Genomic DNA, 15,657 nt, shown 5'->3' on the forward strand with positions numbered 1-15,657 from the left:
GGAAGTTCTAGCTCTAAAATCCACTCCCCCCTCCCCCACCGTCGCTCGACGACGGCGGTGACCGTGGCTGTCGATTTAAAACTTGAACACTACCTTTATAATGGTATAGTTCGTATCGTTAAATGTAGAATCACCTGCGGCCTCGGGCCCAGCACCTTGGAGAAGATGGTCTGTATGAGCGTGACGCCGAGCGGGTAGCCGACGGAGACGGCGGTGTAGCCGAGCAGGAACTGCGGCACGGTGAGCGCGCGCGAGGCGGCGCACCAGGGCTGGCGCGCCGCCGGGCAGCCGCCGCCCGCCTCCGTGCTGTTGGCGGGCGCCAGCGGCGGCGCGCCCGGGCCCCACGGGATGCACAGCACCGACGCCAGCCCCACCAGCAGGAACCCGCCCCAGAGGAGTATAGCGCTGAAGTTGTAAACACTAAAATGTCTTTATTTGTGAAAACATATAAGGTACAAGTTTAGGTGGTAACGGTTTTACCACGACTGCTGATATTCTTGATTGCATGTCTTCATACTTTTGGAAACTACCAAGCCTTCTATTTTGTACAGCGCAGCGCTACATAAACTGTCAATGGTTCAAGACGTATCAGCAAAGACGCTGTTTTCTTATAGTTATTAGTAGATAAGGTGACCTAGTTTTGATTATATTAACTGCATTAGATAACAACTGTCAAGTTGATGCGGTGTACACCGATTTTGCTAAGGCTTTTGACAAGGTATGCCATGAGCGGTTACTTCTCAAGCTTTGGCGCTTTGGCATACACGGAGATCTTTACCGTTGGATAAATTCTTATGTAGAAAACCAATCACAGGCTGTAGCTATAAAGGGGCATATATCTGATTATAGGTCTATAAGCTCAGGAGTACCTCAGGGTTCCCATTTAGGGCCCTTATTATTTGTCCTTTATATCAATGATATCACGGAATGTGTCAAGAATTCAAATATGCTATTATATGCCGATGACACGAAGATTTTCAGAATCATAAGAGATCGGAGCGATTGCAATATACTTCAAAATGACTTGTATAACTTCCAGGCTTTCTGTAGTGCGAACAAACTTTTTTTAAACCCAGAAAAATGCTTTGTCATAACTTTTAGTAGAAAACGTACAACCATTAACTTCAAGTATCAACTTTGTGATAGAGAACTTACCCGGGTAAACAAGATTCGTGACCTAGGCGTAATCATGGACTCAAATCTTACATTTGTGCCTCATATTGATAATATACTAAGTAAATCCTTTAATAAGCAATTGGGATTCATATTGCGTGTAGGTAAAAATTTTAGAAGACCTTCTACGTATAAAATATTATTTAATAGTTATGTTCGTAGTCGGTTAGAATTTGCAAGTGCCGTCTGGAACCCGCTATTTAAAATACATAGTGATAGAATAGAGAAAGTCCAAAAAAAGTTTGTGAAAGCGCTTGATTATCGTACTGGGAATAAAGATTATACAAATTCTATGAAAAAATATAATATCTCACCTTTGAGCCTACGTCGCGAACGCATTGATGTTATGATCCTGTATAAAATCATTAATAACTTCTTCGATACCCCTGACTTATTAAAATCCCTTTTATTCAGAGTGCCACGTCGTTGTGAGAGGGCTTGTAGAAAAAAGAACCTCTTTCATATTCCTCGAAGTCGAACTTCGTACGCGAGAAACGGTTTCATCAAAAGAGCTTGCAGAGTATATAATGATAAATTTCAAAGTGTAGACATATTTAAAGAAACATGTAGTAGCTTCAAACTGCAGACCTTGAAGTGTATTAATGAACTTCATTCAGAGCAGAGAGTTAAAATTTATAAAACTTAACTAAAATTTGTTAGAATATTTAAGAATATTTGTTTATGTGTAATGAAAATATAAGTAGTTTTTTTATTTTTGTAAGGTTAGAAAATAGTTTTCGACTTTTGTATTTTGTTAAAATTTGTTGGTTTGATATTCTAATTGAGGAAACTGTAAGTCTGTAATGTAATTATTCAACTGTGCTAATGTATTATATAAGTGACTGTTTGTTTCTAAATAAATAAATAAAAAAATAAAAAAATATTACTTAGTTCCCACCTGCTGAACCGTAGCCAGCGGAGCCCCAGCCAGTGTAGTGGGTAAACATAGTGTAGAATACGCACCGCTCCTCGAAGAGCCTGGTGAGCGGCGTGATGAGCGCGAAGGTGGCGCAGGCGAGCACGGCGCCGGCGGACATGAGCGCGCCCATGTACTGCAGCGCCTGCGCCTTGCTCCACGCGAACTGGTCCATGGTGAGCGGCGTGGCCAGCGTCTCCAGCAGCACGAAGCTGAAGTTCAGCACGAAGAACGCCAGCACCAGCGTCCAGCTGCTCACGCGGTCCGGCCGCAGCGCCGCCAGCGCCTCCGCCTCTGCAAACGACAACAACTCGTTTCAACAAACATTCGTTACTAACTGGTTAGCCAGTTTAGCCACACTGAACCTACGTGCAAGCTCGTATGAGTTATGAAGCAAATATTCAAAGTTTTCGTCTAGCCTGAAATCTTACACAACATGCCTTTCCTAGGATCTAGTACAAATAAACAGCAGCTCCACCGTTCTGAACACCACAGGGCGCATTGGGGGCTATACATATCTTGTAGATATATGTAATCTATCTATGCCGCCTTTTCCTTATAGCCTTTAGCCGCTATTTTCTCTTTTTGAAGCTACAAGACAACAACAGCATTTTTGGGCTAACGCCATTTAATCATGTAGGTACCCACCGGAGCCCTTGCCATGAGCCAACATGGCTTCCCTCGCCGCTATCTTCCTCTCCTTGAAAGTGCAGGGCAGCAGCAGCGCCAGGTTGATCGCGCCGAGCGCGGCGTTGAGCCAGGCGGGCGCCGTGTACATGTCGAGGCGCGGGCGCAGGTCCGGCGCGCCCCCCTCCCCCCACGCCGCCGCCGCGTACGGCGCCCCCGCGCCCAGCGGCGCCGCCGCCGCCTGCAGCGCCGGCCCCACCACGAACCCCAGCACCTGTAACACGCAACCATCACGCCAATGTGGAAAACCATCAAGCTCATTGCTTGACATAACCTACAAAAAAATCTGCCTTGAATAGGAGAAATGCTGCGCAAAGAGTAAGTAACGTGAAATTTCCAGGCCCAGGTCTATGGTTGTCTTTAAGAGTCGCCTTCAAACTTCATACCTCTGTACGGCAAGTCAGGTATTTCAAATAAAAAAAGTATTTATTGTACACACAAAATAACTTAAACAGAAATTGAGTTTCTGGTCTTACAACTAATTAAGTGACAGTTATGTAGATACGTTTAGGCATTATCATTAGGTTTTGCTGGTTCCTATACTAGGCAAAGCCTGTCTGATTGACTGTCTCACCTGAGCGAGCGACACTGCAGCGACGGCACGAGTCCTCTCCGCCACGGTGGTCGCCGCCGACAGGTAGGCGCGCGCCACCGCCACGCTCGCTGCAACACAGAGGGAACCATGCACTGGAGTGTCAACTAAAAAAATAAAACCGCCTTCAAAAATAAGCGCGTTACAAAACACGGAGAAACTAAAAAGCAAAAAATAATAAACCTTTGAATTCAGATTTCTTATCGTATTGCAATAATCTAAACATCCAAATTATAAACAAATCAATTATTTTTGCAGTCGGTACCAGACCTGTTCGTCGCCTTGCTATTGCCTGTTTGCCCCACCCAACCATACGCAGGCTGGCACCGACTCCAAAAATAATTGATTTGTTTATAATTTGGATGTTTAGATTATTGCAATACGATAAGAAATCTGAATTCAAAGGTTTATTATTTTTTGCTTTTTAGTTTCTCCGTGTTTTGTAACGCGCTTATTTTTGAAGGCGGTTTTATTTTTTGTTAAAAAGTTTATTTATTTGTTGATTTTTAGTGGTTCCTATTGATATTATATGTATCAGTCCGAATACATGTACACTAGTGAAAGAATTATCCTTTAACTCCTAACCATTGAGGAGTTGACCTTCCATCATCAGCTCAGCCACATAAAATTATTACCATCAGGCGTAAATACTGGTTTACCTTTGAAAAATACACTGAAGACATTACATGTGCCTATAACATTTGAAGAGTTCCCTCGATTTCTCCAGGATCCCATCATCAGACCCTGACTTGGTGCCAATGGGACCATCTCGGGGTTATACCCGTTCGATCAAAAAAAAAATTTTGAAAATCGGTCCACAATTCTCGGAGATATCGAGGAACATACATACAAAAAAAAAAAAAAAAAAACATTCAGTCGAATTGAGAACCTCCTCCTTTTTTGAAGTCGGTTAAAAAAAGGTCTACATACTCGTAATAAATACCTAGTCGATTAGTAACCAGCAATAACTACAAGTGTAAGTACATACCTACAGAAAATGTATAGGTTCTCACATTCTAAAAATTTTAAGGTAAAGGCAAAAAAAAAGCGTGTTACAAAACACGGAGAAACTAAAAAGCCAAAAATAATAAACCTTCGAATTCAGATTTCTTATCGGATTGCAATAATCTAAACATCCAAATTATAAACAAATCAATTATTTTTGTAGTCGGTACCAGACCTGTTCGTCGCCTTGCTATTTCTTTCCTGTTTGCCCCACCCAACCATACGCAGGCTCGCCCCGACTCCAAAAATAATTGATTTGTTTATAATTTGGATGTTTAGATTATTGCAATCCGATAAGAAATCTGAATTCGAAGGTTTATTATTTTTGGCTTTTTAGTTTCTTCGTGTTTTGTAACACGCTTTTTTTGAAGGCGGTTTTATTTTTTGTTAAAAAGTTAATTTGTTGATTTTTAGTGGTTCCTATTGATATTATATGTATCAGTCCGAATATATGTACAGTAGTGAAAGAATTATCCTTTAACTCCTAACCATTGAGGAGTTGACCTTCCATCATCAGCTCAGCCACATAAAATTATTACCATCAGACGCAAATACTGGTGTACATTTGAAAAATACACAAAAAACATTACATGTGCCTATAACATTTGAAGAGTTCCCTCGATTTCTCCAAGATCCCATCATCAGACCCCGACTTGGTGCCAATGGGAACATCTCGGGGTTATACCCGTTCGACCAAAAAAAAATTTTTGAAAATCGGTCCACGATTCTCGGAGATATCGAGTAACATACATACAAAAAAAAAAAAAACATTCAGTCGACTTGAGAACCTCCTCCTTTTTTGAAGTCGGTTAAAAAAATAAACTCATTCTGATTATCACAAAGCCTAGGATTGTGCATAAACAAACGTTTTAAATAAATAAATAAATAAAAATAAAATAAAATAAAATATCTTTATTTCAGACCAAAGTCCATACAGTGAGCAAAATACATTTTTTAAAAAACTTATTCTAATTCTAATTAAGGTGCCTTGGTGACAGCCACATACACTCAGTTATATGTGTAGGTGGCCACCACCGAGTGCATTCTAGTCCAGTGTATGAGGAGCTGACTATCCCAGCGATCAGCTAAGACGGCCAGAAGGCTGTTCCGGCTGCCACGCAGGCGGCACAAAGATGCCGCGCACCGCGCGCGCAGCATGGCCTGGAAACCATCTACGCGCGCATGCGCGAACATTCCCGATGCACTACACCAGCGCGGCAGCCGCAACAGCGCCCTGAACGCATTGTTATACTGGACGCGGAGGTCACCCAGCGCCCTCTGCGTACAGCTGGCCCATAGTGCACATGTGTATAGTGATGTGCAAAAAGCTTTAAACAAAGTTATCTTGACAGGCACTGTGCATCGCCCGAACCTATGTGCCAGCATGTTCGCCCTGGTCGCCAGCGCCCTCCGCTCCCTCTTTATATCCTCATCGTCACACATATCATCACATAATACATGGCCAAGGTACTTAAATACATACACTCTTTTTAATGGCACTCCATTAAGCAACACTGGAGGAACCTCTTCAGGACACTTATTACCAGATTTAAAAATCATTAATTCACTTTTAATGCAATTATATTTAAGACCATGACTGTTAGCATATTGCTCACAGACTAGTAACAGTTTCCTAAGCCCGCCTACCGAGGGGCTCAGCAGCACCATGTCGTCTGCGTAACTAATGTTATTGAAACTTGTGTCCTGTATGCGACAGCCGACATGCATGCTACTGAGCTCCTCGATAAGTGCATTTATATACAAGTTAAACAATTTAGGGAAGTCAAGCCCCCTGTCTAACCCCACATTCAAGGCCATACTCATCAGACATTGCATCACCCCATTTAACAACATTAGTTTGACTAGTATACCAATGCCTAAAAACATAGATTATTTCTCTAGGTACATTTGCCTCAAAAAGCTTTTTCCACAGAAGCTCATAATTAACTAGATCAAAAGCTTTTGATAAATCAAGATAGCATGCAAAGACAGGTGTATTTTTATTAGTATAATACTTAACAGTCTCCTTCATGCATATGATAGCACTTTCGGTGGACAGGCCGGGCCTAAACCCGAACTGTGCATCATGAAGTTGCAAATACTTATCAAGCTCAGCATTAAGTAAACTGTCAAATATTTTAGACACAACAGTAGCTAGTGAGATAGGTCTGTAGTTATTTATACAAGATACATCTCCCGTTCTATTTTTAACGATAGGTACAACAATTGTTTTAGTCATCTCACTTGGCATAAAGGAGTGACTCATACAAAAGGAAAAAAGCATAGCCAAAACCCTAGGCAGATGAGCACCTGCATACTGGAGATGCTCGATGCTCAAGCCGTCATGCCCGGGAGACTTACCCCTCTTCATGCTATTAATAATCTGAGAAATTCTCGTAGCAGAAAATTTGGTAACATTCACCCCGGCCATGGCTGCCCCAGCATCAGGCACCGCAGCACTGCAGTTCAATGGTGACTTCACAGAAAAATGTTCCTTAAACTTATTCGCTATCACCTTCGGCTCAGTACTGTTTTCGATACTCACAGGAAGTCCAGGTCTTATGTTAAGTTTATTAGTTTGTTTCCAAAATGCACGGAAGTCTTTATCGGAATGACATGAAGCAAGCCTATCAAGTTTTATCTGTTCTTGGTTTAACTTACACCACTTTAGTTTGGCCTTGAACCTGCGTCGACTACTACACATTTCTTCATACACTGGACCCGCTGAGGGCTCATTACAAAGTTGCCACATCTGAAATTTACTCCTAGACTCCCTGTGGGCATCAGCCACATATTTATTCCAACCCATGATCTGCCTACCTCTATGCCTTCTACACGGTTTACTTTTAGAAGTTATAGAAGCTAAACTTAGAGCACTAATAATATCACAGTACAATTTGGTAATTATATTTCTATGTTCCAAGTTATGACACATACCATCGCAGCATTGGGACAGAGACTGGGGAAAGTCAATATTCTTTAGTAACAAGTTACATTTATTTTTATACAGCTCAATTTCCTCTATATCTCTCTCTCCCCACAGAACACTATTTTTACTTTGATTATAGATAAATTGTTTTGGCTGTACGGAGCCCAAATTACACTTCACTATGAGTGGAAAATGGTCTGACCAGTAAACATCATACTTAATATATACATCAATAATGGTAGGCCAAGCTGCACTTGTAACAATACAATGATCAAGCCACCTCTTACACCCGTGAGATTCACTAATGTAAGTATAACAACTGGAATACATGCCAAGTTTATCAAAATCAGCACAGATCCACGATTGGTCCGAGCAATAATTAAGAAGTTCATTACAAAAAGGCTCGTTGGGATGCGAGTTAAAATCACCCAGAATAAAGACACTTTCAGCATCACAGTCACTAATTACAGCATTAATTGTACCTAGACACTGCGTAAATTCAGTCAGGTTGTCTGCACAGTCCGTGGGCATATACACACTGAAAACCAGGACTTCTCTATCTCGCAACGCTAGTCTAACACCACACACACGACAGTTGTTACACTCAAGCACTTTAACAGAAGGAAACACACTCTTCCTCCATAATATAGCCGTACCTCCATGTGGCCTACCACGTAGAATCCCTGCCGCAGAGTCAATGGCCGAGGTGCCGGTAAAAGCAAATTCGTCACTGATAGTATCCAAGTATGCTAGGTCATCACTGTACAGCCAAGTTTCCTGAAGAGCGACTATGTCCACTTGTTTACACAGCTCTCTAATAGATTCAAGTGACCGCTTAACATTTTTACAGTTAAAGCTGGCCAAGTTACAAATGTAGTCGTTCACAATATTATTGTTTAATGGAGTACTATGTAACTTTGTACGACTAAAACCGGTCCCGACATTCGCAACGCTTAATAAAAGTTATTAACGAATGGTAAGTTAACGTTAACGATTAGCATTTATTATACGACCTACTTGTCTTGTGACTTACGTAATGTTTACTCGATAAACGAAACTTTCTAACCCATAACGTATTCCTGACGACTATACTTACGTTTAAATATATTAGTCTTCTTCTTGCTTAGGTAACTCTAAGTTAGTTAAATAAAACATGCTGTTCATTCATGATGTACATAACTGTACCAGTTGAGTGGCATCAAACACCAATAACATGCGCTTACATAGCAAGACATCTACAAATGAACTGTGACACTGGATTACAATTGGAGGCGCATATACCGGAGCATGCCGCAGCGCAAGCATGGCGGAGGTGGTGCGGGCGTATAGTGCCTGGCTGAGTCTACTTCACTTTAGCCGAGCGTACGGCGTAGTTATAGCGCCTGGCTGACACACTCACCAGAGCTGACGCCGACCAGCAGACGGGCCGCCAGCATGGCGGCGGCGGCGCGGGGCCGCGCGGCATGCAGCTGCGCGTACAGCGCCTGGCTGAGCACGAAGAGCGCGAGCGCGGCGGCGAGCGGCGCGCGCACGCCGCGCGCGTTGGCCCACAGCCCCAGCAGCGGCGACGCCAGCAGCTGCCCGAGCGGCGCCGCGCCCACCGCCAGCCCCAGCACCTCCTTCGACGCGCCCGGCTCCAGCTGGAAACGAAAAACCACTTCAGCTACGTTCTTTGCAAATACTCTGAGAGAGCATAGATTTGACATTTTACGCATCTTTGTTCTGAGTTTTCTGACGACCTACTTGCGGTGGAATGCTATTCCTGACAATACAATGTAAGTAAGCATCACTATAATGGACGTCATACATCAATAATAGTAGTCAGACGTCAGACGATAGCTCTGTTGGTTGAACTCCAACATTTCCAACAGGGTTGTCTCGTCTAGGGTTGCAAATAGAAAAAAAAACCAAATGTGTTTTTTTCAGAATTGTGAAAAAGAACATGAAAAAAACCGAGGACCATGGTTTTTTTTTCAGATGAACAAATAATTCGACAAAATAACGGTTTTTCGTGAATTGTAACGTGTTTTAATTCGATTAACATTCAGTATACAAACGTTTATTGGGGAATCCCCGATTCGGCGTGCAGCGTGGAGAGGTGGTGGTGTTGCCAACAGAAAATAGTGATAACTACCAACTACAGATTTCGTAAATGTTACTTTTATAAGACCAGAAATTAAAGTTATTTGATTAAATTCGTTTAATAGTTAACATTAAGTCTAAAAAACCATTAGAAAAAAAACATACTCCAAAAAAAAAACTGTTTTTTTTCACGGTTTTTTTTTTCATGTTTTTTTTTCAAGCCAGAAAAAAAACCGTTTTTTTTGCAACCCTAGTCTCGTCAACTATCGCGTGACTCATGGCAGTCATGGCAATAATGCTCTATCAATACTGTGACGAGAGACGAGAGCTATTGTGTTGCAGGACTTACTGACTTGTTTTATACTATGTATATTATGCATCATCATTATTAGAACCACATGTTGATGTTCTTGTGTTAGCCTGAAGACTATAATTTGTGTATCTTGCTGGAAGTCAACTCTGTTCCGCTTGATAAGTTTCTGATTTCTCTTATCTTGTTCACCTTGGAAGAGGCCCACTAGGCCTCCCACAACTTTCTGCTCAACGGCCCGCCGGCGCCGCTGCCGCCCCCTGGCGCTGACGCACGACAACCGGTCACTCGCACGTCACTCCCTTGTTTCTATTGTTCGAGCTCGTGTCGTGTGTCGTGTCTCCGCGGCGCGGGGTGAAGGGTGGGTCAAGGGCGTGTGTTTTATGTTTTTAAAATAGGTAAATGTTTCCAAAAACTGGCTAAACCGTTATACAATAAACAATTAGTTAATTGTTATTTTTAGGTATAACTAATACTTACTAAACATGAGGCTAATATATGTAGAAGGCGATTCGGAGACTGTGTTTAGCAACTGTTTTCTTCTCATCAGACTGTTAAATTGTTGATTAAGGTCAGTGTCGGAAAGACCGTTTACTGAATATTGGTCTTCGATAGATATCCCTATTACCGTTAGTCTCTTTTCTCTGCTATTACGAAACGAACACTAATAGTTAACAATGAACTTTTCCCCTCACTAGCTCGGAAACACGTGTTTTGTCCTTTAATACCAGCGGGTAAAAACGCATTTTATCCACTAGTGGGTAAAGTAATTTGACCTTGAATAAAGTCAAATTAACTACTTTAAACTTGATAAAAGTAGGTGAATCTAGTAATAAAGATGATTTACCACCTGTAGAACTATTGGAAGCAGTGATAAACGCATTTTTTGCGTTGTAGTTTCCTCGCTATAGTGAGGGGAAAAGTTTTGTGTTACACTCGGGTGCAAATGTATTTTACTTCTCGTGTGTTAAAAAACTCGCAAGTTCAGGATTCTATTCTCGAACCACTCGCTTTGCTCGTGGTTCAACTATAGAATCCTTTCTTCTTCTTCTTCTTATAGTGCCATATCCTATCGGATGTCGGCGATCATCATGCGAAAGTTTTCTCTACTCTTTGCCGTTCTAGACAGAGTGGCGGTGTCTTTAATGCCGGTCCAATCCCTAATATTTGTACTCCATGCTGTCCTTGGTCTTCCTCTCCCTCTTTTTCCTTCTATTTTTCCCTCTAATATGTTTTTCAATATGTTATATTTGTTATTTCTGTGTATGTGGCCGAAGTAAGCAGTTTTCCTTCTTTTTATTGTTAGTACTACTTCCATTTCCTTTTCCATTCTAACTAGAACCTCCTTGTTTGTTACTTTATCTACCCAAGATATTTTCAACATTCTCCTATAGAGCCACATCTCAAAGGCATTTAATTTTTTGATTGTGGATTTATTTAAAGTCCATGCTTCCGACCCATACATTAGGATCGACAGCACATAACATTTAACTACTCTCCATCTCAGTTTCATTCTTATGTCCCTATTTATGTATAGTTTGTTCATCTTCATAAAGGCACTTCTGGCTATCTCTATTCTTGTACGTATCTCCATTTCTGGGTTCCATCTCTCGTTCAGCCAGTATCCTAGATATTTGTACTTGTTTACCCTCTCCACTGCCTTTCCATTTATACTTAAAGGTTCACTATCTGTATGTTTTTTGCTTATTATCATATATTTTGTTTTAGATATGTTTATTTTTAGACCATACTTTTCAAATTTTGAGTTCAATAGATTAAGTAAAATATTCAGTTCCTTCATGTTATTAGCGAGAATTGCTGTATCATCCGCGTATCTTAAATTATTTATTATCAAACCGTTACTTTTAATTCCTATGTCTACGTTTTCAAATGCTTCTTGAAATATGAATTCCGAGTACAGATTAAAAAGAGATGGAGACAGTATACACCCTTGCCTTACACCTTTAAGTATTTTTAATTCCGTGGGGTTCTCTTGACCTACTTTAATATGGGCCGTCTGGTTCCAGTACAAATTCTGCAACAGTCTCTTGTCCTTATCATCAATGTCTGTGCGTTGTAAAAGTAGTAGCAGTTCGCCGTGCTTAACATTGTCGAACGCTTTTTCAAAATCAATGAAACAGACGTAGACATTTTTCTCGTGTTCCAGACATTTTTGTACTAGTACTTGGATGGAAACTAATGCCTCTCTAGTTCCGAGACCGTTACGGAAGCCAAACTGTGTCGGGCTGATATTACTATCGATCCTATTGTATATTCTGTCATGTATTATTTTGAGGAGTATCTTTAGAGCATGACTCATCAAGCTGATCAACCTATAGTCACCGCAGTACTTAGCTGTAATCTTTTTCGGGAGAGGTAGAAACGATGACATGAGCCAGTCTTTGGGTATTATACCTGTATCGTATATATTATTTAACAATTCAACCAATACCCCAACATTATCGTCATCAACTAATTTTAACACTTCAGCGTATACTCCGTCGGGTCCCACAGCTTTTCCATTTTTGAGCATTTTTATCGCTTTCAGAACCTCCGATTTTAATATGGAAGGACCTTCCAGATTATCATCATTAACATTATCCCGGTTAATATTACTTCTGTTATCACTGAAAAGAGTTTCAATATATTGTTCCCAGATTGAACCCTGTTCGTTTTTGTCTAGTATTAGTTCATTACGATCATTATAGAGTTTACTTGTAGTGTGCTTCCTATTTGTCTTTGTGAAGTCTTTTATTTTTTTATGTAAGTTAAGACTGTCATGTTTGGCATCTAGTTTTTCTATTTCTTCACATCTTTCTTCTAGATATTTTTCTCTTTCGTTTCTAATTGCAGATCTTATCTTTTTATCTAGTTCGTGATATTTTTGTTCATTTACATGTTTGTACTTTCTCCGTTCCTCCATTAACTGTAGGATATCCTGTGTGATCCACTCATTTTTAACTGATGGTTTTCTGGTGTAGCCCAGTTGCGTTTCGGCAGTCTGGAGCATAATTTCTTTAATATTTTGCCATTTGTTTTCTATATCTTTGTCTTCATATAAGTCTGGCTCGATAGTTTTCATCTTGTTAATTTCATTATTTAAATATCCTTTGGTTCTATCCCTAATAGTTTTTTCCTTTAGTTGACTAATATCGAAATTAATTTTCCTTAAAGGTGCTTTACGTATTTGCTTTAGCTTCAATTTAATTTTTGCTACAACTGGATTGTGATCTGAACCTATGTCGGCACCAGGATATGTTTTCACATTAATGATTGAGTTTCTGAATCTGGTCGGTAACATTATATAATCTATCTGATTCCTTACGATTTTTCCTGGGTTGTGTTTTGGAGAAGTCCATGTATACAGTCGGCGTGGTGGGTGTTGATACCACGTGTTGGTGATGATTAAGTCATTTTCTTTACAAAACTGTATTAACCTCTCGCCCCGTAAGTTTCTCTTGCCTAGTCCATGTTCACCAACTACTTTCCCCTCTGTACCTTTCCCGACTTTAGCGTTAAAGTCGCCTATTAATATCAATATTTCTTGAGACTTTATTCGTTTGATTATGTCTTCTAGCTGACGATAGAATTCTTCAATTTCATCATCACTTTTATCAGCAGTAGGTGCATATGCTTGCAGCACATTTATATTGAAAGGGTGGGAACTTATCTGTAAAAACCGTCTTTAGTCTGCAAATTCTACTTATCTGTAGAATCCTTTCACTTGCTCGTTTTTCAATTCCACACTCGGCGTTAAAATACAAGTTTGCCCCCTTGTATAACAAATAACTATTATTCGTGTTTCGAACTCGACCATCGAGTACAACACGGTTACATGGAATATTTGTGCATTATGTATACATGTAACGTAGTAGGTAATTTAATAATCTATCTTCCTGACTAGTACTATTAATGCTCTTAAAACGCGTTCAATTTATTGTTTTATGTTCTGAAATATGTAACTTCGAAATTGTGCCTAGTTGGAAAGACCGGCATATAAGAGTAGGTAACACACCTTTTTTAGGCTTTATGGGAAACTAGCTATTGCCCACGGCTTCGCTCGCGTTAGAAAGAGACAAAAAGTAGGCTATGTCACTCACCTATCTCCACTTAAAAAATCACGTCAATTCGTTGCTCCGTTTTGCCGTGAAAGACGGACAAACAAACAGACACACATGCACACTTTCACATTTATAATATTTGTATGGATAAGTCGAGTGTAAACGGGTACGCTTTTGCCTGAAAAAAGAAGGTTATCAACCTCATCTACGGGACATATGACGGTCTTGCCTTATAATTATAAATAGAAAAATGTTGATATGTTGAAAATATATTAAATAAATGTATATTTTCACCAAATAAACGTTTTCTATTCTATTCTATAAAATAATCAACGTTATTTGTTTTAATATCTATCACATTACTCACTGTTATTACAGAATATAATAATGATTATGATTTTGATACTTATTCCAATATGAAATTAAGCGACAACGAGCACTAGACGGTCTTGCCTACTCAGCGCGTGGGGACGGTCAACCCGCCGAGACTTAAAAAAACTGATTTTAATCACATAAGTTTACTTTAATTCACCAAAGTATTATAAAAGCTTTGTAAAAAATAATATTTGCTAGCCCATAAAACCATGCGGATTACTCCAGACTACTTTGATTGTCTAGTTTTATCCACTCAAACTTTATTTCAAATAAAGTATGCCGGTCTTGCCCGCACTGACCTTATGTTTATATGTATACATTACGCATTGTGGTACTTTGTCAATAGTTCGATGAGCGATCAGACTTTGCCCTAGCTCGCGGCTTACTCACAGGACGAAGAACTTTACCCGCGACACAGAATGTATAAAATAGTACAAGTACCCGAGAGCAGCACAAACCCTGCCGCGCTCTATCTCGTTTGCGATAAGTCACCATAAATTTACGCAATTACCTACTATTTACGCAACGCACAGTGATTTTTGCAATGTGTGTGATATCGCATGTTTCGGCCAATTACTGGGGAATAAATGACCGCCTTCGCCGAGCGTGACGGCGACTGCACGTCATCACCGACCACCGAGCTCAGCGCCACCTCAGGAGTCAGGAGGCTCAGGCGAGGCGCTCAGCACGGTAAGCTACAAGCCACAAGTGGATAAGCGTATATATTGCAGCAGCGGCTGATCCATACAAGCCGATCCCCACCGGCTTGCCTAAAATTGATTACTAGTAAAGTTCCTAATGTTAAGGTAGGTTTTTTTTTGCTCGGTGTTGCCTAGCAGAAATTTTCACCAGCCGCCACTGATATCTTTGTATTATTTATATCGTGAACGGCTTTATTGCTATCAGGTCCTTCTTTATCAGCGCCTGCACATAACTACACGAGTGGTTCAAGACGAAAATAATTAGGTACGCACGTAACAGTACTTCGCCAAATAGAAAACAAATGTATGAGAGTCAACTTGAAAGTCACCGACGATATTCGTTTCAATATAGAATCCAAAAAACTTACTGTCCTTGTACTCCTTGATTTCAGTAGCGCCTTCAACACGGTAGACTTCGACATCCTTTTAGGTATATTGAGGAGCCTTAACATTTCCGAAACTTCTTTAGCCTGGTTTCGTAATTATCTTTATGGCAGACGCCAGCGTGTGAGAGTGGATGACAATATGTCCAACTGGTGCGAGCTTTCCGCCGGTGTTCCGCAAGGTGGGATCCTTTCACCACTCTTATTTTCAATTTTTATTAATGGTATCACCACCGCGCTTACGTCTTCGTATCATCTTTATGCAGACGACCTACAGATCTATGCAGCGGCCTGTATAGACGATATTTCCTCATTGATTGCTCAGGTTAATTGTGACTTAGAGTCGATACGGGATTGGGCGAGTAAATTTGGCCTTAAGATTAATGCTCAGAAGTCACAGGCAATTGTCATTGGTAGCCCTTACTATGTGGGCAGGCTCTCAG

At 40.6% G+C, this 15,657-nt stretch overlaps 1 protein-coding gene across 2 annotated transcripts in view; it reads right to left on the minus strand.

Moving 5' to 3' along the window:
• Window positions 1–15,657, minus strand: part of LOC125229421 (major facilitator superfamily domain-containing protein 8) — a 33,340-nt gene that overhangs the window by 1,746 nt on the left and 15,937 nt on the right. The window contains exons 2-6 of one of the 2 annotated variants that reach the window (XM_048134248.1): window positions 8,702–8,942; window positions 3,351–3,439; window positions 2,738–2,990; window positions 2,137–2,383; window positions 135–420 (exon numbers count right to left, since the gene is read on the minus strand). In XM_048134248.1, coding sequence (XP_047990205.1) covers window positions 135–420; window positions 2,137–2,383; window positions 2,738–2,990; window positions 3,351–3,439; window positions 8,702–8,942 — 1,116 coding nt within the window. The remainder of the gene's footprint in view (window positions 1–134; window positions 421–2,136; window positions 2,384–2,737; window positions 2,991–3,350; window positions 3,440–8,701; window positions 8,943–15,657) is intronic. The other variant, XM_048134249.1, reaches the window with a different exon arrangement.

This window comes from Leguminivora glycinivorella, chromosome 9 (assembly GCF_023078275.1).
Source record: "Leguminivora glycinivorella isolate SPB_JAAS2020 chromosome 9, LegGlyc_1.1, whole genome shotgun sequence".
Taxonomy (NCBI): domain Eukaryota; kingdom Metazoa; phylum Arthropoda; class Insecta; order Lepidoptera; family Tortricidae; genus Leguminivora; species Leguminivora glycinivorella.